The sequence below is a fragment of the Brachionichthys hirsutus genome, unplaced genomic scaffold (assembly GCF_040956055.1).
Source record: "Brachionichthys hirsutus isolate HB-005 unplaced genomic scaffold, CSIRO-AGI_Bhir_v1 contig_1440, whole genome shotgun sequence".
Lineage (NCBI taxonomy): Eukaryota > Metazoa > Chordata > Actinopteri > Lophiiformes > Brachionichthyidae > Brachionichthys > Brachionichthys hirsutus.
In genome coordinates, this window is record NW_027180515.1 from 45,001 (window position 1) to 69,707 (window position 24,707).

At 44.3% G+C, this 24,707-nt stretch overlaps 2 protein-coding genes across 2 annotated transcripts; both read left to right on the forward strand.

Annotated features, from left to right (window-relative positions):
• Window positions 1–1,061: 1,061 nt before the first annotated feature.
• LOC137915764 (receptor tyrosine-protein kinase erbB-3-like) lies at window positions 1,062–17,131 on the forward strand. Its single transcript, XM_068758884.1, has 29 exons — window positions 1,062–1,149; window positions 6,340–6,497; window positions 6,656–6,842; window positions 7,150–7,275; window positions 7,371–7,436; window positions 7,940–8,058; window positions 8,296–8,437; window positions 8,653–8,766; window positions 9,140–9,257; window positions 9,345–9,418; window positions 9,502–9,592; window positions 9,775–9,792; window positions 10,450–10,652; window positions 10,729–10,861; window positions 10,977–11,070; window positions 11,194–11,348; window positions 11,422–11,475; window positions 11,573–11,714; window positions 11,789–11,908; window positions 11,992–12,090; window positions 12,833–13,018; window positions 13,105–13,260; window positions 13,495–13,570; window positions 13,651–13,797; window positions 15,013–15,110; window positions 15,205–15,396; window positions 15,488–15,550; window positions 15,631–15,874; window positions 16,063–17,131. Exons 1-29 carry the CDS (start codon window positions 1,062–1,064, stop codon window positions 16,839–16,841), a joined length of 4,242 nt encoding a protein of 1,413 aa, XP_068614985.1. The 3' UTR covers window positions 16,842–17,131.
• Window positions 17,132–18,264: 1,133 nt separating this feature from the next.
• Window positions 18,265–23,851, forward strand: LOC137915762 (proliferation-associated protein 2G4-like). The gene is made up of 13 exons (XM_068758881.1): window positions 18,265–18,401; window positions 19,960–20,088; window positions 20,210–20,315; window positions 20,490–20,559; window positions 20,648–20,740; window positions 21,029–21,092; window positions 21,248–21,326; window positions 21,770–21,848; window positions 21,960–22,093; window positions 22,179–22,273; window positions 22,341–22,468; window positions 22,548–22,601; window positions 22,728–23,851. The coding sequence occupies exons 1-13, from the start codon at window positions 18,320–18,322 to the stop codon at window positions 22,788–22,790; spliced, it is 1,176 nt and encodes a 391-aa protein (XP_068614982.1). The 5' UTR covers window positions 18,265–18,319; the 3' UTR covers window positions 22,791–23,851.
• The last annotated feature ends 856 nt before the right edge of the window (window positions 23,852–24,707 follow it).

A 24,707-nucleotide genomic window follows, 5' to 3' on the forward strand; every position in this document is an offset into this window, starting at 1 on the left:
ACTTATGACCCGGAAATCCTGAAGACTTTAGACAAAACGACCCACAAAAAATGATCAACATTTATTAAGGGGACCGGAAGTACATGAAGTTCCAGAAATAAACTTGAATCATTTGTTGTTGGCTCTTGAAATAGAGCATAAAAGAGTGGCGTAGAAAATGTGATGCTTCTGAGAGGAACGGATTTATAGCTTTACGACGACACGCCCACAGAGAATGTATTTACTTTAACCTCTGAATATTTCTACACAGATATAAACTTCAAATGAAGCGACAGTCTTTAACGGTAAACATTAAAGTAGTTTAAATACGAGTGCTGACTAATCTGAGTAAACAAGTTGCACTGGTTACCGAGTTAACTAGTTAATGTGGACCAGATCGTTATTCAGCCTGGATCTTATGCTTTTAGCACATTAAACCTGACTGACCCCTAACCCTTCTAATCTAACGGGATTATTTAGGGCTCCCACATTAAACCTGACTGACCCCTAACCCTTCTAATCTAACGGGATTATTTAGGGCTCCCACATTAAACCTGACTGACCCCTAACCCTTCTAATCTAACGGGATTATTTAGGGCTCCCACATTAAACCTGACTGACCCCTAACCCTTCTAATCTAACGGGATTATTTAGGGCTTCCACATTAAACCTGACTGACCCCTAACCCTTCTAATCTAACGGGATTATTTAGGGCTCCCACATTAAACTGACTCCGCGTGTCTGCGTGGCCCTCCCACATAAATCAGTGCCGGGAAACAGACGCTCCTGTCGCTGATTGGCTGCTCGCTGCGCTCAAATCTCTGCCGTTTATTGCTCTTGGGCCGGAATGGGCGGCTCCGTTAAATGTCGCGCATTGAAACAGGTTTTCACTACCGGCGATGTTTAGTCTTCATTTGACAGCTGGAAGAAAACACTGGACCGACTCCAGCGGGTCCATGTGAATGGACGGACTCGGACCGCTTTGAGACCAGAACCACGGACTCGGACCGCTTTGAGACCAGAACCACGGACTCCGGCTTGTTAATATGAGCAGCGCGTTTTTGTGAACGTCACCAGAAAGGATGGCCGCCTTCACGGGGAAGGTGAAACAGGTGCTGTGCGTCCTGCTGCCGTGCGTCCTACAGCTGTGCAGCGCGCAGACACAAGGAGGTGCGCGCGCACACACACACACACACACACTTTTATAGACTATTTGAGTCATTTATCTTCGGTTTACCGTTGACAATTCCCCACACGTGGATTACACTTTGGTACTACACTGTGTACTTTACTATGTACTCTGGTGTACTGGTGCAGGTAAACACCTGTCCGACCTCACAGACCAGAACCTGTTTCACACGTGTAGAACTCGTTTGCTGTGTCATCTCGACCTCCCCCACAGCTCTGTGAGCTTCATCATGTTTTCCTCAATTGTTTTAAAGTCGACCTTTCACCTCTTGTGAAACACAATCAGCCTAAATGCTATGAACAATCTCGCATCTGATTGGTTTAGAGATGCCTTTTCTCAGGTTATTCGTGGGTTGGAAACGCTTGATGACAAGCTTTGATCAGAAAAGTGCTGCCCTTTAAAGATCACTCAAAGAATTGTTTAATTATCCATCTTGAAATCAGACATGTCAGTCTCGTACACTTGTCGGCGTTCCTTAAATGTCCTCCTGCGAGCGACGGCTTTGTCAGGTGTTCTGAACTTTGCCTTGCTCTTGTTGTTGTCAGATAAATAAGGTGGTGCTCCGAGTGAGAAAAACAATGACATCATCAATCTTTCACCAGCTGCTACTCATGTGAGGCTCCACCTGCGACATTGTTCTTGGTTGCGAAGAGACCTTTATTTTTTTTCTTTTCTATTTCCTAAAATTGTTTAAATTAAAGACATTTTCGGGGGTTTCAGAAAAATATTTTGATGCCAAAGCATCAGTTCTGACTTTAAGCCATCTGTGGAACAGAATTCTGTTGTCGTATTAATTGAGAAAGAAGGATCAGTCGTAACGCAGTAATAAGGCCGTCTGAGTATTCACACAGCAGTTATTTACAGCCTTGCTACTGCTTTTGGAGAAAGTATTTGTGCCACATATTTGTATGCACATTAAATGTAAGTCTTGTACTCATGATCAAAACATGCTGACATTATAAATAAAAAGAACAAGTATTGGCAAATTGTTCTTGTTCAAATTTCAAACAGTACAGGAAGGAAACATGAAGTCATCATGACAAACTAACTCCAATCAGCTTAATGCCCCGAATGCTGAATATCATGCATGAATGTGACGTTTAAGATTAACCTTTGATGGTTTACATGAAAACAACAGGTAGTGTCGCTTTGCCGCCGTACTTTTTCAGGTGTGACACGCAAATAACTGATGCGTCAAAAAACAAATATGTTGTTGTTCCTGTTGCCGAAGCGCGATGTGATGAAATGTTCTGCGTTGGTAAGTTCAATCGGAGTCCCACATACTGGCAGAAACGAAATCTTTGCAGGTCATTTGCACATAATTGCTGGATGTGAACTAGTGAATAGAACATTAAATTCAATGATTCGTGCAGCCAGGTGTCACTGCGTTTCACGCTCACTTGCTCGGTATGCGCTAATCTCTGGCTGCAATGTGCCAAGTTTCTGTTTACCTTGGTCGCAGCCACTTTATTGAACTTGTTTATCTCCTCCTCCTACCTTCTGTCTTTTCTGCCCCTCTCTATGTGTTGAAACCAAGGTAACAAACAAATCCAAATAAAAGCTGAATCTGATCCCTGCTGTTTTCATCGTGTGTCAGGTTACAGTTTACTACAAACTACAATGGAATCAAGTTCACATCATCTTTATACACCTGAGCCTTGTTTTCCACTTTTCCAAAAGAGGTCCATTGTGTGTGTGTGTGTGTGTGTGTTACGCTTGTCTCCATACTATCTGCCAACACTTAGAGTCCTCCTTTGACAGAGACAACCCCCCCCCCCCCCCCCCCCAGCTTCTACCGCTGCAGCTTGTGCATTGTCTGTAGGGCTGACATGCCATTTTGTCACTTTCTCTATTCCATGCGCTCAAACCGGTTGGAGCTTTCCTGAGTGGGTTGTGCTTGCATCATGTGTGTAGGGTCAGGAATGTACATGCACAGATGCGTCGCAGCGGCCTGCCCTCTTGGGCTGAAAGGAGATAAAGTGTTTCACCAGTGAGTAGCTCATAAACGGAATGGCTTTTAATGAGAAAAGGTATCTGAAAATAAACTGCATGAGACTGAGTCGTCACAATGCAATAACCCGGGAGCAATAATGCATGTATTCACAGTTAGCAATGCTAAAGAGAGACTGTTCTGTTGCTGAACATCTCGAAGCGCTCTCACCCCTTGACGAAGGTCGCGGAGGTTGTCAGGAACGTCAGTGTGAGGCGTGGATGAAATTCACCGTGAGATATTGTAGGCTTGGGAATCGTGGACCTGAATTGTCTTGGCTGACAGACATCTACAATATTGGATGGAAGTCGGGAAGGACATTTGTGGAGTAGCAGGTCAGGGAACGCTATTCCAGGGAGCTGGAAGGGAGGAGGAGGAGAAAGCGTGGACTCTCAGAGTATCTACTTTCTGGGTTTCTCATGAGAGTTTGCTCAAACAGATTTAGAGGTGTACAACCGCGTCCCCTGTGTGGGCAATCCAGCAACTGTTCGAGCAATCTGCAACCAGAAGGCATGCACTGAAGCAATCTGCAACCAGAAGGCATGCGCTGAAGCAATCTGCAACCCGAAGGCATGCGCTGAAGAAATCTGCAACCAGAAGTCATGCACTGAAGCAATCTGCAACCAGAAGGCATTCACTGAAGCAATCTGCAACCAGAAGGCATGCGCTGAAGCCTCCAACCAGAAGTGATGCGCTGAAGCAATCTGCAACCAGAAGGCATGCACTGAAGCCTCCAACCAGAAGTGATGCGCTGAAGCAATCTGCAACCAGAAGGCATGCACTGAAGCCTCCAACCAGAAGGCATGCGCTGAAGCAATCTGCAACCAGAAGGCATGCACTGAAGCAATCTGCAACCAGAAGGCATGCACTGAAGAAATCTGCAACCAGAAGGCATGCACTGAAGCAATCTGCAACCAGAAGGCATGCACTGAAGCAATCTGCAACCAGAAGGCATGCGCTGAAGCCTCCAACCAGAAGGCATGCGCTGAAGCAATCTGCAACCAGAAGGCATGCACTGAAGCAATCTGCAACCAGAAGGCATGCGCTGAAGCAATCTGCAACCCGAAGGCATGCGCTGAAGCAATCTGCAACCAGAAGGCATGCACTGAAGCAATCTGCAACCAGAAGGCATGCGCTGAAGCAATCTGCAACCAGAAGGCATGCGCTGAAGCCTCCAACCAGAAGGCATGCGCTGAAGCAATCTGCAACCAGAAGGCATGCACTGAAGCAATCTGCAACCAGAAGGCATGCGCTGAAGGCCGCATGAGACTGGATTGTGAAATGTGAACCCAAGGTTCTCAGAAGCGCAGTAAAGTGACACTTAGCTGGAGTCTATGGACATAAGACCTCTCTCTCTTTATTATCCCTCCACACACACACACACACACACACACACACACACACACGGTGGTTTTAATAATCATTAGCCTTTCTATATCATTGTTTTACTCACCTTTCCTTGCCCTTGTTGACCCTGTTGTTCCCCTGGGCTCTAGTTTGTCTCTGGAATGTTTTACAGGAATGTGTTTGTGTGTTTATTGTAATTTCTGTTTTCATCAGATCTAAAAAAATATATTTGTGGGTTTTTTTGCCCAGTAGTTAACCTTGCCAGAAACATTGTCCTAATTACCAACACAGAAATAGTTCTTTGATAAAATATACTGTTTATTTGCTTGGGATGTCTTTTACTTTCCTATGTTCTATCCATTAATCCATCCGTCTTAATGAAGACGAGATGACCTCATCGCCTCAGCTACAGCCGCTTTATCTGCCTTATCTCACGGGTTGCTGGAGCCTATCTATGTTCTAATAATATAGAATTCATCTTAACTTTAGAGACAGAAAACGTACAGGCAGATGTTTAAAATAATAAATGTCAACTACATGTAAATGATCATTACAGCTTAGTAGTGTGCGAAAGAAGCCTACGCCAACAACCCGTTGCAATAATCTTGACCAAAAATGATTTACATTTAAAATAATTTCCACAATGATCAAATTCAGATCAATCAGCTACTCCAGGTTTTATTTGGCCTGTGTGTGAGGAGGATTTCTGTGGACGAGCAAAAGTAGCCTGAATGAGACTTTGGATATTTCAGCCTGAGGCGTGTCATGAATCAGACGCTGATCAATAGAATTTCCACTCTCCTGCACTAGAAACTACATATTATGCATTTTCTTGTGAGGTTTATTGACTATATGTCTTGAAATGATGCGCTCATCTCTTTCTTCCATTTTCCCCTCCTTCACTTCTCTACTAGCTGACATTTGAATAGCAAAGCAGCCTTCAAGTGACGCTGAAGGGCTGAACTCCCCCACACCATCAACAAGGCCTCAGAGAAAAACATGCTCTGTACACAATCCCCAGATTGTTTCACGCTGTTGATTGTGTGTGTGTGTGTGTGTGTGTGTGTGTGTAAAATACAGACTTTCATTAGGCGACACAATGAAACTCTTTGTAAGTGCTTATGCTTTTCCCTCAAAAATCATCAATGGAATAGTGTGAATATTAGTGTTTTCCCCCAGACACTGTATTTCCTGTATTTGTTCTCAGACTAATCATCATAAACTGCAGAGGAATCTACAAGAAATAAAACCTTTATGGTTCCTAAGAACCGAATACACATGTTTTTAAACTCCTATGCAATCCTTGAAGGTTGAATCTGAATCTGCTTAGACCTGAAACAGAAGTCCGGTTGCTTCAGATTCAACCTACCGGTACGTGGATTCCGTTTACCTGGATGACTGAGAATCCCAGAATCAGAATCAGAATCAGAAGTGGTTTATTGCCATTGTCAGTGAGGGTTCACAGACTAGGAACGTTTCTCGGTGAAGTCGTGCTACACCTAACATTAATGACAATCTAAAGTTTAGAAGCTCTTCACGGGTGTAAGAGCACGCAGACGCACAATTAACGTTAAAAAACAAACACAGAACGCACGAGAGCTCCAGGGCGACCGTAGGAGGCGCCGTCCGGCATGAGATTGTTTTACTCCCAGAACAATGTTGTCCATCAACGAGCCCTAAAAGAGTTGGGTACTGTATTGTGGTTTACGAACCATTGCAAGGAGCACATTTTCTCTTCTGTACTTGTTTATTGTGTATTTGGCGTGTTTACAACAGCAGGATCGTTGATACACGAAGCACACTAATGAACAAGCGTTCTCTCCTTACGGGCCAGTGGTCGTTTGCTCCGGCACCCAGAATGTTCTGAGTGTGACTGGGAATTCGGAGATCCAGTACAACCTGATGAGAGAGATGTACACTGGCTGTGAGATTGTGATGGGCAACCTTGAGATTACCATGATGGAGCACACCAGAGACTTCTCCTTCCTGCAGGTGGGACTTTGAACACAAATGGTTGGTCGTCCTACTGAATCATAAACTGAGTCCTTGAGACAGATTGAATATGAACCCGTTCAGATTCTGATCAATCACTGTTATCAACTAGAGGAGAAGGTACTTGTACTTTGCTCACCTATCTGTTTACCTTGCAGTCTATCCGGGAGGTGACAGGCTACATTTTATTTGCCGTCAATGAGTTCAGCCGCCTTCCTCTGGACCACCTGCGTGTCATCAGAGGCACCACACTGTATGAGGACCAGTACGCTCTGGCGGTGATGGTCAACTACCAGAAGGATGGGCAGCATGGCCTCCAGGAACTGGGCCTGACACACCTTACAGGTACAGGAAGTCACTCAGTGTGTTTGAGTGTGGGCGGCTGGAGGGGACACACTTGGCTACTGTTGGAGCTCCCACACCCCCACAGTGCAGCCGCACCTTCAGAGACAGCGGCGGTGTGTTTAGTCGGTGATGTGAGGCCTCTGGAATGTCTCAACCGCTCAACTGCCAGTGAAACTTGAGCTGCAGCACATTACAATGAGCGCGTTCGTACTGTAGTAAACAAGGATAGCAGCGTTTGATAGGATGAGTCACGGGTTTGCTCAGACATGCTTTGCTAGCTCTCATTCCCCATTTGTCCTCCTCACAGAGATACTTGAGGGAGGAGTCAAAATCATCCAGAATAAGTACCTGAGCTACGCCCCGCAGGTGAACTGGCTGGACATAGTGAAGGATGGAACAGCACATATTATGCTTGACGGCAACGGGCCTGAAAGTGAGTGGAATTTCACATGAGAATGATCTGATACTTTAATGCCTGTCATAAGTTACAAAAATCAATCTCCTAATAATTCTGGAACCGTATATTAGGGCCTTGTAATGAAGCATGTGGAGACGTTCCATGCTGGGGTCCAGGAAATGACACATGCCAGACCTGTGAGTTCAATTCCTTTCATTTGTGTCTTTGTGTCTTTATCATTTTTGCAATGCAGTAGTTTCCACGAGATTTGTATTTTCATTTTGGCTGCATAGTTACAGTTAGAAAGCCTTTTCCCCGTTGAGTGCGTGTCCCCGTGCTCGTCTTGTTCTCGAGCAGCAGCCGCCGGTTCACTTCCAAATGAGTTTTCAAGCAGTTAAAAAGTACCGACTGTCAGAGCAGACGCACAATACATCCCTCAATGTGGAATGTAACGCAAACAAATGAGCACTTTTATACGAGCCACAACACTTTTCCTCCCGCCTCCAATAACATGCCGTTTAGACGAATTGATTACTACAAATTGTACAGTGTACGAGTCTGTGTGTCTGTGTGGACGGTTGTGCGTCTGTGTCTGGGATAAGCTCCAGCAGCAGCCGTGACCGTGAAGCGGTTAGTTTGTTGTGCTGTTTAGGATTTGTGTATCTCCAGATCAAAATGAACACACTCAACCTTCCTTCAGTGACAAAGACGGTGTGCGCGCCCCAGTGTAATGGCCGATGCTTCGGTCGGAACCCGAGCGAGTGCTGCCACATTGAGTGTGCGGGGGGCTGCACCGGACCCCTGGATACCGACTGCTTTGTGAGTCTGCAGATTCTGCATGCCTTTATAGCAGGGCCCCTGTCACACATATTGATCGATTAAAATGGGTGAATTCTATTCAGTGCCCCCCCCCCCCCCCCACCTCACCCTGCCTTGGTTTGTTGGGTGAATAAAACAGTCTATGCTTTTCCTACTGTGAAGACTCACTCTATGAAGCTCAAATGGACCAAATGAATGGATGAACTTTCTGACTGCGATGTGCATGATGATTTCCAGGCTTGCAAGAACTTCAACAACTCGGGTTCTTGCGTGCCCCTGTGTCCCCAGACCCTCATCTACAACAAGCACACATTCAAACTGGAGCCCAACCCCAACGCCAAGTACCAGTATGGCTCCATCTGTGTGGCCCAGTGCCCGAGTGAGTACACATGTTGCTTTATGCCCACATGTTTGCACAGACATGTGGCATTAATACATTCCCTTCTGCTCCATTTCATCAATGCCGCTTTTATTTCTGAATATCCTCTGAATTAAACACCTGCCACTTAACCGTCACAGAAAGCTTCTTCTATCTTAACCCATTCTTTAGTGCGTTTACGTCACTTATTCGTACGACTTGGCTTCTATGTACAGCAAACTTTGTGGTGGATGGCAGCTCATGCGTGAGCAGTTGCCCATCAGATAAAATGGAAGTGGAGAAAAATGGAATGAAAAGGTGCGAACCCTGTGGAGGCCTCTGTCCAAAAGGTAAAGCAATTCTACAGCTGCTTCTCCTGCCATTCAGTTCTGTTGATTTATGCACCTGAGCTACAAGCTAACCTGAGCTACGTACGCTACCCTGAGCTACAAGCTAACCTGAGTTCAATAAGTACCAATTTATCAAGTACTTGTAGTAAATCTATTAGTTCAATCTAAAGCTTTGCATACAAATAGTACCGGTACTTAGCACAAGGATAGTATTAGCGCCATAGTAGTGTAAAGTAAAACTCAATGTATTATTGGGTAGTTTAACCTCCACATATAAAATGAGAATGTATTTATTGATCGTATGCCTTGTTTTTCCAATCGTAATCTGTAGAAAGTATCCTTTTCTTCTACTTGTTCTTCCTCGTCCCCTCAGGCTGCCGTGGGACCGGAGGTCCAAACAGAGAAACTGTCGATGCTTTTAACATCGATAGTTTCATCAACTGCACCGAGATCCAAGGCAGCCTGCACTTCCTGGTGACTGGAATTCAAGGGTACATTTGTAATTGATGTGATGCAGCCACTCATTCACTTTATTTATTTTTATTTAGTATGCTTTATCCTCTCTTTTGTGCTCACAGTGATGATTACAATGATGTGCCAGCCCTTGATCCAGAGAAACTGAACATCTTCAACACTGTCAGAGAGATTACAGGTGAGTGGACGAGCACCTGTCCATTTGCCGTGCCGCTTCACAGTGTTTGCAACCTGTTTACGGTCTGAAATGAAATGTTTCAGATGTCCTCAGTATCCAGTCATGGCCTAAAAACATGTCTGACCTCTCAGTCTTCTCCAACCTCCAAACAATTCAGGGCAGAACTCTTTACAAGTGAGTAGATGTTTTTCCCCGTTCCTGTGATAAACAGTTATTACAGTTAACTGACTGTAATAATCCTGTTTTCTATCTTTCACTGCATTGCAAACCAAACTTTCAACAACTTGTATCTGATTGTCTTTTTGGATCTTGTCTCTCCTTCTCCCCTTATTACACCTCATCTTTACACCATTTAGAGGAGTGAGCTCTAGAAGGTAAATATTTCACACACACACCTCAATTTGAAATATTGTCCTAATAGTAGTCTTTTGGGTTTGTGTGATTGATCTGGTGGTTGGAAGTTAAATGTTTGTCGCATGCTCTTTCTAACTGGGCTTTATGCTCTGGCTGTGTTTAGTGAGGCTAGAGATGTTCGTATCAATACATTATACTAAAACAAATTATTGCATGGGATTGGCTGGTTTGTATTCCTCTTTTAAATTTCCAGCAGGCAATAAGATGCAGTGCTTTCAAAGAGATGTTGGTATTTTTAGTGTTTGTCTCAAAGGAATAACATTTCTTGACATTTCTTAAATTCGACTCGTCAAATTCGGACAGCGAAAATCAAAATAAACAGAAAGTTGGTGTATTCAAAGAAATGTTATATGTGAAATTCAGATTTTCTTTCTCCGTGGACATTTAAAATAGAATACCGGTATTAGAAATATTTAACTAAATGAAAAAATGCCTCTGAGAAATAAAAGGGAATCTAAACCACATAAGTTACAGAAGACGGCTTTAAAAGTAAAGTATGCCTGCTCATTAAAAATATCGGGTCTTTCTTTCCTTCAGTTGTATTTTTAAATCACACTACCGTACTTCATTTTTTTTCTTCCATTCATTCCACGTTGATTTGCTGCCTGTCTTTCCAGGGGTTACTCTCTTCTGGTGATGAAGATCCCTTCTTTGACCTCCCTGGGATTACGGTCACTGAGGAAAATAAATGATGGCAGCGTCTACATAACAGGAAACAAGAAGCTGTGCTACCACGACACCGTCAACTGGACACGCATCTTCAGGAGCAGCTCCCAAAAGCGCGTTGATATCAAGGAGAACAGGCCGAGAAATCAGTGTGGTGAGTGAAAACCAATCACAGCCACCTGTCGGCCTTGTTAGTGTCGACAATGATGTAGTATTTCATATTTCTACAGTTAATGAAGGCCATGTGTGTGACCCTCTGTGCTCCTCTGATGGCTGCTGGGGTCCAGGCCCAAATCAGTGCCTGTCCTGTAAGAAATATAGCAGGGGAGGAACCTGTGTGCCAGACTGCATGTTCCTGACTGGGTCAGTTTTTATAAAACAATTAATATTTGCCTTAATGTGAGTAATGATGGCGTGCCTTATCTGCAACCTTTTGCAAGAGTCATACAGAGTGAATAGCTTTTCACCCTGAATACAGGGAGAGGCGGGAGTTTGCTTCTCAATCAGGGGAGTGTCTGCCATGCCACCCTGAGTGTAAGGTTCAGGAAGGGAAGGAGACCTGCACAGGCCCGGTAGGACGTCCTCTCATGTCTGTGGGTGTGTTGCTGCCATCTAAAGGCATGGCAGCAGACAACGTTTCTCGCCGTTGACTTTATGCCATTCCTTCTCAATGAAAGCAGCCCTCTTCTCTTCAGGGAGCAGAGCAGTGTGTTGCATGCGCCAGTCTGCAGGACGGCCCACACTGTGTGTCATCCTGTCCGGAGGGCGTGATGGGAGGGGAGGAAATCATCTTTAAATACCCCAACAAGCAGGGCCACTGTGAACCGTGCCACATCAACTGTACCCAAGGGTGAGGATGAGGAGGGTTTCAGGCGTATGTCTGCCCTTGTTTCACATTGAACTGTTCTGGCCTTCGTGTTTAGGTGCTACGGTCCAGCTAATGGAGACTGCGTCGGCTCATCGCGCTACATTTCTGGGTAAATTGCTCTCTCAGTTTTAAACAGTTGAAACATTTTGATTGGGCATCAGCTGCTGACACTGTGGCATTTCTTCTTCTTTGTCATTGGTCCTTAGACAAGCCACCACAGCCATTGTACTCGGCGTTATTGCCCTCCTCTTTGCTTCATTCTCTGTGTTCGTTCTGACTGTTCTGTACCGCCGAGGTCTTGCTATTCGTCGCAAGCGAGCTATGAGGAGATACATGGAAAGTGGAGAGGTGGGTTGGAGTTTGATGTCTTCGTGATGGCTTTACATTAGATTATTTTTAACATGTACTCTATGTGGGTACAGAACTTTGAACCTCTAGATCCTGGAGAGAAGGGAACTAAAGTCCATGCTCGAATCCTAAAGCCCACAGAGCTGCGTAAGATCAAGCTGCTGGGTAGGGGAGTGTTTGGATCTGTCCATAAGGTAGGGCTGACTGTCCATGCAATCCTGCTCCTGCACATTTGCTACATATTTAACAAATTAAAAACATGTTTTTTATCTCACAGGGTATTTGGATTCCTGAGGGTGATACAGTGAAGCTTCCTGTGGCCATAAAGGTGATTCATGATCGTACTGGCCGACAGACCTTCAATCAACTTACCGATGTAAGAAAACATGACTTCAAGGAAAGGAATTTTCCTGTCACAGATAATGAATTATGATAGCTCTGAAAGGATTGATTAAAATGGAATATCTTTAAGTAGGTCGCAGGTTCAAATCCAACCTGGGTCTTCCTGTAAAGAGTTTGTATGTTCGCCCCGTGTCTGCGTGCTCTGCATAGGCAGAAGATCATTCACACACACACACACACACACACACACACACACCTATGGGCAATTTAGTGTAACCAAGTCACCTAATTTGCATGTTTTTGGTGGTGAGAGGAAGCTTGAGAACCGGGAGGGAACCCACATAAACACAGGGAGAACATGCAACCTCCTCACAGAAAGGCCGCAAATTGTCCGTAGGTGTGTGTGTGTGTGTGTGTGTGTGTGTGTGTGTGTCTGCAATGACCTGGCAGCTTGTCCAGGGTGTAGCTTGCTTCTCGCCCGTTGACTGCTCGGAAAGGCTCCAGCACGACCCGCGAGCCAGACTTTGGATAAAGCGGTCAGGAACATGAATGAATGAATGAATGAATGAATGAATGAATGAATGAATGAATGAATGAATATCCTATATAGACTTGATATGTTAGATATTTAATTTGCCTCTCCCCATGGGTTTGGATTGGAATCTATTGTAACTTCTTTGTAACAGTTTAATTCCTCCGTCAAGAAGCAACTATTAAACTCTTAAGCGAACATCGGGCAGTTAAACTGAATAATTTCTGCTACTTGTTCCCTGCAGCACATGATGACACTGGGAAGCTTGGACCACTTGAACATTGTCAGAGTCCTCGGTATCTGTCCTGGAGACAGCCTGCAGCTTGTCACACAGCTCAGCAGTCAGGGATCCTTGTTGGAACACGTCAAGAACTGCAAGAACAAACTCAGCCCACAGAGGCTGCTCAACTGGTGTGTCCAAATCGCAAAGGTAGGCCAACCTTTTTTTCGCTTGTATGAATTCACAGATGGCGTGAAGAGACCGGGCATTTAAAAGCACTCTTGGCCTCTCTGCAGGGTATGTACTACCTGGAGGAGAACAGGGTGGTCCACAGGAACCTTGCAGCCAGAAATGTGCTCTTAAAGAATAACTACACTGCACAGATATCAGACTACGGCATTGCGGACCTGCTTTACCCAGATGACAAGAAGTATTTCTACAATGAGTTCAAGGTCTGTAGCCTGGAAGGAAAGACACGATTATAATAACTAGCAGCACATAACTCTGAGCAGGCAAACAGACAAAATGATCCGATAAAGAGCCGCGTCGACATTAAAGGGCCTAAATAGGATAGTGGGCCAGAGCAGAACATGCTAAAGACCTGAAACAACAGGACCAACGGAATGTCAGTGACTTAGTTACTCAGAAGGTTCCTCTTTCTGTTCCACATTTCTGTTTACATTCAGGCACCAATCAAATGGATGGCCTTAGAGAGCATCTTGTTTCGCAGATACACACATCAGAGCGATGTCTGGAGTTATGGTCAGTTATAAACCAACTATTTATGAAATAACGTTTGGTGGTGTCCTGTTTCATGACTAAATCTGTCACCGTAATTTCAGGTGTGACCGTATGGGAGATGATGTCATACGGAGCAGAGCCCTACAGTGTAATGCGTCCGCTGGAAGTTCCTGATCTATTGGAAAAAGGCGAGCGTCTGTCCCAGCCTCAGATTTGCACCATCGACGTCTACATGGTCTTGGTTAAGTGTGAGTCCCGTACTTCCATCCGTGCGGCCATTGCTCTGTGGCTCAGCCCACGCTGTCTCACATGGACAGATGTGAATAATTATGCTGAGACAATGAGGTCAAACACACTTCGGTGGTCGCAGAGCTTTAATCTCATTATTCCAGGGATCTTCATCGTATTTTGTGCAAACATTCATCACTAGAGGATGAATGCCACAGACGTCGGTGATCCACAATAAAACGTAAAACATTTGATGACCTACCTTCTCACCTCGTGCCATAATCTTTGTCCAATACGTACCTGCGACTACTGTACTGATTGATTGATTGATTGATTGATTACGGCTAGTCCTCTGAGGGGTTGCCACAGCAAATCAACCGTCTCCACCTCACCCTGTCCTTTGCATCGTCCTCCCTCACTACGTCCATGTGTCTCCTCCTGGGTCGTCCTCTAGCCCTGTCCTTTGCATCGTCCTCCCTCACTATGTCCATGTGTCTTCTCCTGGGTCGTCCTCTAGCCCTGTCCTTTGCATCGTCCTCCCTCACTATGTCCATGTGTCTTCTCCTGGGTCGTCCTCTAGCCCTGTCCTTTGCATCGTCCTCCCTCACTACGTCCATGTGTCTTCTCCTGGGTCGTCCTCTAGCCCTGTCCTTTGCATCGTCCTCCCTCACTACGTCCATGTCTCTTCTCCTGGGTCGTCCTCTAGCCCTGTCCTTTGCATCGTCCTCCCTCACTACGTCCATGTCTCTTCTCCTGGGTCGTCCTCTGTTCCCTGGCAGTTCCATCCTCAGCATCCTTCTAACGATACTGATGCCCAATACTTACTAACCCACAGCCCCCTAACCCCACAACACTTGTTTAGATTACTGGTAAATCTGTTCCTTTTAGTCACAAAGTTCTTATATATGATGTAAATAATACTTGTTAGCATAAATGTGTAAGTCGTTGTGCATGTAAACATTATGTGTATGCGTGTATGTATTAATGTGTGTATGTATTCTAAGCTAACAATATACAAAAATATATGAATTGTAAAATGTATAACCTAAAAGGAAACTGAGGAAAGTGCTTAATGTCATTCCTACTTAGCGTTGTTGAATGTTAGCGTCATCTTTTTGGTTGTCATGGCAATGCTACAATTTAGCCCAAACATCAGAAATGCTAGTACAGCGCTATGTCTTGAGACTCGCCCACAGAACTGAGCTGCATCCAACGGTTTGGCTTTTAATTTACAGGCTGGATGATTGATGAGAATGTCCGTCCAACATTCAAAGAGCTGGCGAATGAATTTACTCGAATGGCCAGAGACCCGCCTCGCTACCTGGTGATCAAAGTAAGGAGGGCTGCGTTTTTATCAGTAGTCTCTCAGTTTGTGCAGCATTGATGACCTCCTGTGGTTGAATCCATGTCCCGCCTCTTCCTACCAGGGGGACTGCAGCCAGCAGGACACGGCTCCAGATGAACTTGCCCAGCGAAGTGCAGACCTGGATGACCTAGATGATCTAGACATGGCGATGGCAAATCAGGAGGAGGTGGCGGTAGATGGGACAGCTCAAGTCCCCCACTACGTTTCTCCATCCAAGGGCCTCAGTCGCCACTCACAAACGGACCCCCACAGAGTAAGTCGTCACCAGCATGCCAGCCGTTTCATGCAACGAAAACCTTGCTTGTTACTTCCTGAATCCATTTCTGGTTTCCTTTTTTGTGAAGTTGCCTCCATCATACTCAGCAGGATATTTGCCTATGACCCCAGGTGCTGACAACCCAGGACAGGTATGTCAAACACCAACAGCACCCGAATGCACGATTCCCACACAGTTGTTTTAACTAAACAGGTGTGGTTGTGCTTCCAGGCCTCGTGGCAGTCCCGCTCTCGACTCGACTCAGAACGCACTGTGTCCGAGAGCTCAGAAGGCTGCGGCACAGCAGTGGAGCTGGAGATGGGTGAGGACTATTCTCTGGCAGGGAGCGTGAAAGGACAGCGACATCGGGAGGACAGCGCCTACATGTCTGCCGGGCCGCCAGAGACGCCATCACCGGAAATGGGGGAAGAAGATCAGAATGGATACGTGCTTCCTGGAGACAGCCCAGAGCGAGGTCATTTTGTTTCTTTGGAAAGGATAATATCAATTTCACATGAGTCTAAAATAATGCACTTAACAAAATAATATCAAATGTGTCAGAAAGAATTGTCCTTATACTGAAAATACACAACTAGAAATCTTTTGGAGAGAATTTCCATCATGTATATCAAACTTCATTTGATGAACTTTTTTCTTTTCCAGAAACCCTTCTTCCAACATCTCAATCCAAGATGGGAAAATCTCATTCATCAAACCTGCTGGGCGACCCAGAAGATGAAGAATATGAATACATGAACAAACAGGCATCTAGAGCGTCCGCCTTGACCCGGAACAATAGCTATTGGCAAAAGGTGAACAAGTGCCGTACCTCCTCAATGTCATCACAGGCAACAGCATGTTCAGGCGACACCGTGCTGCCGATGGAGGTCAGGGGGGGTCACACAAGGAGCGGTCACAATTCTGATTCAGAGCAGCAGGGCTCGAATGAAGTCAAATATGAATACATGGACATCAGGGGGAGTGAAAAAGATGAAAGTCCTCCAGCACATGAGCCTCCTCCTCCTCCTGTGACACCAGTAAAAATGTGCAGCGAGGTGAAGGATGAGAACGAAGAGGAGGACGAAGAGGAGGACGAATATGTAGGGGACACTGTCTACCATTATACAAACAGACAGCCAAAACTGCGAAAAGTTCTTCAAGACATGAAGGAGGGGCGGGTTGAGGGCGGGGCATATGAGTATGAAGACATGGACTGCTTTCCGACCACACAGCCTGAAGATGCAGCGGTGTACCAGAATGTGCAGAGGAAAGTGGATGGAGCGGGAGGGGGCACAGAGGGACGTCCTTCTGGGTTTGAACCCTACATCAAAGTACGAGCTGGAGTCGGGATCGGGGACCCTGCAGCTGCCGACAGAGCCTTTGACAATCCGGACTACTGGCACAGCAGAATGTTCCTGAAGACCAAAGCCGTACCCACATGAACAACACTTTAAATCTCACGAACTTCCCTCTGAGATGAAGGACACGGAGGACTCGCAAGGAGATCAAACGCCAAAAACACAACAACATGTTGACTGTTGCAGGCTGAAATTACATCATCAGAAATAATAGCACTCTCTGACTGTTAAAAGTCACAAATGGACACATTCCAAGCTACATATATTTTTGTTTACATTTTGCAATGAACAAAAACATTTTGGGACCTTGATGCTCTTTTGTTGATTGTATATGAAATACGTTTTCTACTCAATAAATATATTTCCAATAGGTATTTTGTGGTGCCATTTGTATTGTATTTTTTCACATTCCAGTAATAGTGCCGTGTTTTGCCACTAAATGGGGGTGTTGTGGTCAGATCCACCGGGTGGGTTGTTGTCTGGTGCATTGCTTGCAGGTTTGCTGCAGAAAATGGATCGTACAGTGATCAGAGAGTGGTGGTTCGAATCCCAGCTCTGACTGTCTGCGTGTCAAAGTGTCTTTGGGCAAGACACTGAACCTTGCATGGCAGCAGTCGCCCACTGGAGGGTGAATGTGTGTGTGAACGGGTGAATGTGAGGCCTCATGTAAAGCGCTATATAAGTGCAGAACATTTACCATTCACATACTAACCCATACAGCAGAAAAGAAAACAATGCGTGAGAAGACAATATGTTGTAAAAACCTGTCTGACAGACCCCAGAGTTAAAATGTTCCCGACCCCCTGCTGTGTGCTTTGTGAATGCTGGAGATCAGCCCCGTCATGACCGACTAAACTCATCCATACTGGCCGTTCTAGAAAACCAAAGACAAATGAAACAGAAGAGTAAAAATGACTTACAACAGGGCCAGTCTGTTAAATAACTTTTACTTTTGCCATCTACTAAAGGTAGCAAAAAGGATGGGAGACCAGGGGCCTCAAGTACAAACGGCGAGCACGCACAAAAACGCGCGAATGTTCAGGTGTTCAGGTGTGAAATGGCCGCGGAAATGTGCAGAGCCGCACATTTCTACAGCTGTTTACCCTTTGGCGACACCTAGAGGTGATGCTGGGAAACTGCTATAATTACCACCGCCAAGGAACCTGTCTGTCTGTCTGTCCGCGAGATAACTCACGTTACAGACGAATCTTGGTGACATTTTCAGGAAATGTTGGGACATGGTCGCGACGAGATCCTGGATTGTGTATCACTTTGACATTTTCGTTAACATTGCATTCAATGGAACTTCAAAACGTGCGCGACCTTTTTTGTATTGATCCTACGCTGTGCACGTCTTTACACAGGAGGCCCCAGGATTGTACAATGAGGACACAAAAAACATAAGCCTTTCGCGATGTTGGATGAAAGTGTTGTGTTTTTAAATCTTTGTCGTCACGGTGACGTCAGTCAGCGTCACGCCTGGGCAGTAGGCAGTGGCAGCCTCGGTCAGAGGGGACTTCTCCTGTGTCGGATCGAGTGGCGACTTAAACTTCACAGCCAAGATGTCAGACGACGAGCAAGAGCAGACTATAGCCGAGGATCTGGTTGTCACCAAGTACAAAATGGCTGGAGACATCGCCAACCGTCAGTAAACGAGAACGTTCTTTAACCTGTGACGTTTAGGCCTGTCGTGTATCCGGACACATGGGTAGCAGCCATGTGGCTAGCGTGCCAGGTGCACATGCTGCCCGAACCCAGCGGCCACCGAGCAGGTGCACCTGGTGCATATGTAGCGACTATTAGCTCATAGGTTAGCGGCACGTGAACTTTATATTAGGTGTAAGGAGAAGAAGTTGTCTCTTTTGGATTAGCACATGATGCTAACACACCAGCTAACATAGCACAGGCTACTGCTCAGTACAATCAGCTAGCTGAGAATGCTCCGCTAAACGTAGCGAGCTGATAGATGATGCTAACACACCAGCTAACATAGCACAGGCTACTGCTCAGTACAATCAGCTAGCTGAGAATGCTCCGCTAAACGTAGCGAGCTGATAGATGATGCTAACACACCAGCTAACATAGCACAGGCTACTGCTCAGTACAATCAGCTAGCTGAGAATGCTCCGCTAAACGTAGCGAGCTGATAGATGATGCTAACACACCAGCTAACATAGCACAGGCTACTGCTCAGTACAATCAGCTAGCTGAGAATGCTCCGCTAAACGTAGCGAGCTGATGGATGATGCTAACACACCAGCTAACACGGCACAGGCTACTGCTCAGTACAATCAGCTAGCTGAGAATGCTCCGCTAAACGTAGCGAGCTGATGGATGATGCTAACACACCAGCTAACACGGCACAGGCTACTGCTCAGTACAATCAGCTAGCTGAGAATGCGCCGCTAAACGTAGCGAGCTGATGGATGATGCTAACACACCAGCTAACATAGCACAGGCTACTGCTCAGTACAATCAGCTAGCTGAGAATGCGCCGCTAAACGTAGCGAGCTGATAGATGATGCTAACACACCAGCTAACATAGCACAGGCTACTGCTCAGTACAATCAGCTAGCTGAGAATGCTCCGCTAAACGTAGCGAGCTGATAGATGATGCTAACACACCAGCTAACATAGCACAGGCTACTGCTCAGTACAATCAGCTAGCTGAGAATGCTCCGCTAAACGTAGCGAGCTGATAGATGAGCTATAGATCCACGTTTTTGCATGTCCACGACTGAAATCTGGTGTTTATTTACTGCACAGGGTTGGAAATGTCTCGCTTCCACCTAATTGTATAGAATGCCCAATTGATACTTCCTTTATCAATCAATATGTATTTATATAGCCCAAAGTCACATTATTATATATTCATATTGTGAAGGTATTGCACAGTTGTACCACTGTTGTACTGGATACCATGATTTGATTGATTAATCTCGCTAATAATGTAAGTATTAATTGTTACTTGTGCCCAGTGATATCAGTCGAACAACTAATGCATCTTTTTTAGCATGAAATTGTGACTTTACCAACCTTTATATATATATATATATTGTTGCTTTAAGAGAGATTTTGTTTTTTGTTATGTTCCGACGAGTGCCTTAAGCCGTGGGCCGTCACACGATTTTATTATGTTTGCATAATGATAATGAAGTATCTTGAATCTTGAATCTCTAACCTGCTTTATTGGCTGTTGCAGAGGCCGTTCGTCTCGTTGTGGAAGCAGCCGCCCCCGGCGTGTCCGTGCTGAGCCTGTGTGAGAAGGGGGACGCCTACATTATGTCTGAGACCGGAAAGGTTTTCAAGAAGGAAAAGGAAATAAAGAAAGGTCAGACAAAAAGATGACGCGAGTGTGATTATTCATGTAGGTCATTTATTAACAGGAATCATGGTGGCTGCTGCTGAACGTACGGATGAGATGCAGGTGAAGACTGGTGCTTCTCTCCTAGGCATTGCGTTTCCCACCAGTGTCTCGGTCAATAACTGCGTTTGCCACTTCTCTCCGCTGAAGAGTGACCCTGACCACTTGCTTGAAGATGGGGATCTGGTCAAAATGTAGGCGCCACACTGTCCTCCCATGTTCCTGTGTGATACTTTCTGTTTGCGGCTCCTCAGTCAGGTCTTTCTTTCTGTCCGTCTCTGAAACGATTGATGTTTTTGATCCGTTTCTCACTTGTTGTCCATTGTGAGCATCTCCTGTTACTTATCTCTGTTTCCTGTTCTGTGTAGCGATCTAGGGGTTCATGTCGATGGATTCATTGCCAATGTTGCCCACAGCTTTGTGGTGGGAGCCAGTATGGTGAGCGATCCAGATTCAGCCATCGCTAACGCTAACCCCCCTGCACTGCACCCTTCAGGCCTCTTCTTACTCGACTTTGATTATGCAGGAAAAGCCCATCGCAGGCCGCAAAGCTGATGTGATCAAAGCGGCTCATCTCTGTGCAGAAGCAGCGCTTCGCCTGGTTAAAGCTGGTAACCAGGTACCGCTAGCTTCACGTTCTGCTCCATGTGAGCCCAGTCATAGTGCTGTATACTTTACATAGCCTTATTCAGAATAATCCAACATATATCAGTTTGCCAGATTAATTCTACGTAGTCTTGTTCTGCTGCTTGTTCCTGCTTCTGCTAAAATTAATACACATTTCATCAACGACCATAGCTGGAATTCAAATGAGAAATTAGCGGATTAGAATCAGGTCTTCAGAATAAATATCAGCATAACTGAGTTTTGCTTGCAAATATATATACGGTACTGTTTTATGTCTCAGAGTACTCAAGTGACGGAAGCCTGGAACAAGATCGCGCAGTCATTCAAATGCACGCCAATCGAAGGTGAGTGACTGTTTCTGGGAAACGACCTCCAGGCCACGTTCAGATCCCATTTACACTGAAACTCCTGTTTTAAACCTTGAGTTTTTCATTCATAAAATGGAAGTGGCTCTTTTGATACGTGTTTTCTGTCTTTAATGCTTGGCTCTGTGTTTAAGGTATGCTGTCGCATCAGTTAAAGCAACATGTTATAGATGGAGAGAAGACGATTATACAAAACCCAACGGACCAGCAAAGGTAAATTTAGGATAAGACGGGCCGAATCGTGTTTTCTCTTGGAATAAAAATTAAGAGCAGAGTTTATGTGGAATGTCAGAGTGTAGGTTATGGACATTTGGGAAAGTGGTTCAGGCCTGTGAGTTGTAAAACATTGGACAATAGGGAGACACTTTATGCAGTAATTGTACTTTACGCGTATTCGTACATAAACTGAGACATAGTAGATCTGCCTCTGGAAGGCTTTGTGTTCCTGATGGCGTCCTCCTGGACTCCGCTCGTACTGGCGTGTCCCATCACTTACGGACACCACCGTCATGCTGATGGATCGTTTCATGCTTCATCTCCATCGTCATCGTGCGTTTTCTTGTCACTGCCATCCTCACCACTCGCTTTCTTTGGACCCGTAACTTCTACGGAATTAAAATCTGTTCATTTGTTTAATCGGCTGGGCTGCTTTTCAGGAAGGATCACGAGAAGGCGGAGTTTCAGGTCCATGAAGTCTATGCTGTGGACGTATTGATTAGCACCGGAGAAGGCAAGGTCCGTGTAATCTCTTATCGAGCTTCAATCATTACCCATAGCTAATGGATGTATGTATACGCGACTATTGTGTCTGATAAACACTTGGGTTATTCACCCTTGTCACTTCAGGCCAGAGATGGCGGTCAGAGAACAACCATTTACAAGAGGGACCCCAGTAAGCAGTACAGCCTGAAGATGAAAACCTCCCGTGCATTCTTCAGTGAAGTGGAACGACGCTTTAACGCCATGCCCTTTACGCTTAGGTACCAACAGTACACTTTATATGTGCCTGCTAATGTATTTGTGTGTGTAATATTTATATATATATGCCCATTGTGCTTTCATCAGGGCACTCGAGGATGAGGCAAAAGCCCGTTTGGGTGTGATGGAGTGTGTCAAACATGAATTGGTACAGCCCTTCAGTGTGTTTCATGAGAAAGAGGGTGAGTACTTGTGTTCTTTCTTATTCCAGGTTTTACTTTATTTAAGTGGTCTTCAATGTGTTTGCAGGAGAGTATGTAGCTCAGTTTAAGTTCACGGTGCTGCTGATGCCCAACGGCCCTGACAGAATCACCAGCGGGCCTTTTGATCCAGAGCTCTACCAGTCGGAGTCTGAGGTTCAGGATCCACAACTCAAGGTAAAGACTGAGTTTGTCTGACTTGCTCCTTTGTCACATAAAATTACATGTAAAACAAATTATTCACTTTGTCCTTAAGGCTTTATTACAGAGTTCCGCAAGCCGTAAAACACAGAAGAAGAAGAAAAAGAAGGTAAATCATTCTTCTAGTTTTACACCTTGAACTAAACTTAATTTGGACCCAGCACACCACCTGACCTTTAACCTCCAGATCTTGTGTATCACAGATTCAATATTTGGTTTAATATCACCCCTACAGGCCTCAAAGACAGCAGAAAATGCCACTGGACAGCCGGCTGAGGACACAGAAGCTGCAGAATAAACACGCAATCAGGACCCCAAAGAGAAGCAAGAGAAAATATAACCAAACCCTCTGTTCGTTCTGCACCAAATTTTATTTCGAAATTTCAGCTGATTAAGGGTGTCGGAAAGAATTTAATTAATATCTACAAATCCAACATGGCTCCATGACTGCATTTACTGAAAATGGGACACAGACGGGTTTTCTTCCCTGAATTGGGTAGGAAATGTAGATTTGCAAATAGATATGCTTTATAAATGCATATGCTGAATATAGAAACTCATGGTCCTTTATTATATCAGCAGCTTGAAAACATAAACGTAAAACTTCAGTTTGAATTAAAGTGACGTTTACAGTGGGCATTAACACAAGGAGATTCAAAGCAGCAGTGGGTTAAGAAAATACTTTCTGGATTCTGCATCCCATCTGTAAACTGCTTTTTTTGTTCTATATGGCATCATGGAATCCATGGTCGCTCAATTTGTCAAGTTTCCCTTTGGCAACAAACTTCAAGCGAGTTTTCTGAACTTTGTTATATAAAAAGAAATATCCAGTTCATTATTTTGAGAGTTTCATTGCCATGTTTAGGCATCAATGCATTATCAAAGACCATTGGGATTTAAAAAATGTCATTCAGATTTTTCAATTCATGAAGGAAAGACATAAATTAATGTCTCATTGACATAACCCATAAATGACAGTAGTATTTACAGTTATACTTGTGGTCGAGGACCATGAGTTTAGCTCCAGTGTCATGACCAAACTACATTAAAAAAAAAAAAGTAGCAAAAATATGGTTCATACCAATTACTGTAGGGAATAAAACTGCCAGATTAACTGCCATTCCCTTCAAATTTTATCCTTGCATTGAAATTTTCAAAACTACATTTTTGAATTAGCAACACCTGTTGCTCGCTGTTCGATCACACGATGCAGATATTGCGTTTGAAAAGGGTTGATGGGTGTCTTAAGACCAGTAACATTATTTCAGGTGTGGAACAGTGTAGGAAAAGTGAAGTCTGACTTTGTAGCCCAATCGGTGAATGTAACTTTGCATCAGATGAAATAAAAACATTTTTGTACATTTGTCTTACCAAGTGTTTTTAAGTTCAGCATTGAAAATGTCTACAATAAATTACCATGGCTGTCTTCCAATTAAAACCCAAACTAAGCATTAAAAATGATTTACCGCACAGTCCTGAACATGAATAAGTACCAGAATAGGGTTAACTTGATGCAGTCCTTTAAATCAGATGTTTGTGCCACATTTACTGGGAATTTACAGATGCTGGAAATCAATAACCAGAACTTAATTTACATGATTTTGAAGTTTTCAGCTTTAATATGCGAGTTCTAAACTGATTATGTATTCCAACGACTTGACCACATACAGGTCATTGATAACAATCGTAAATTATATATGCAATAAGAGTATTTTCTCTATTTTGCCTTCAACAATTATTGTGTTATTCAGCATTTTTCTTAATTTTTTCTTTAAATCCCAAAATCAAACGTTATTTTTTTGAATAAGTCTGTTAATAAAGACTAATATTACACAAGCATTTTACATTTTCATACAGATTTTATTTACGAACTTGTTAATGATATATCCCCGAATTTCTAATCTGCAATTTTGAAATGGCATAATTTAATGTCCATTGTTTCTGTAACATGCTTTTGAAACATGCTTTAAATCCATTACCAAGTGTCAACAAGCTGAAGAACTACATTTAGTACAAAGCTTCATATTAATATTGATTTGTATATACAGTATATATAATAAACTTGGGGAATCTTTTTTTCACTCATTTACAGTATATAGATATGCACATTTATGTTGAAAATAAATTATGAACCAATTGATGTCTGTTTAATTCGATAACAGGAGACAGGATAATAAAGGTTTCGGTTGTAACACCTGGCGTTACGCTACAAGAG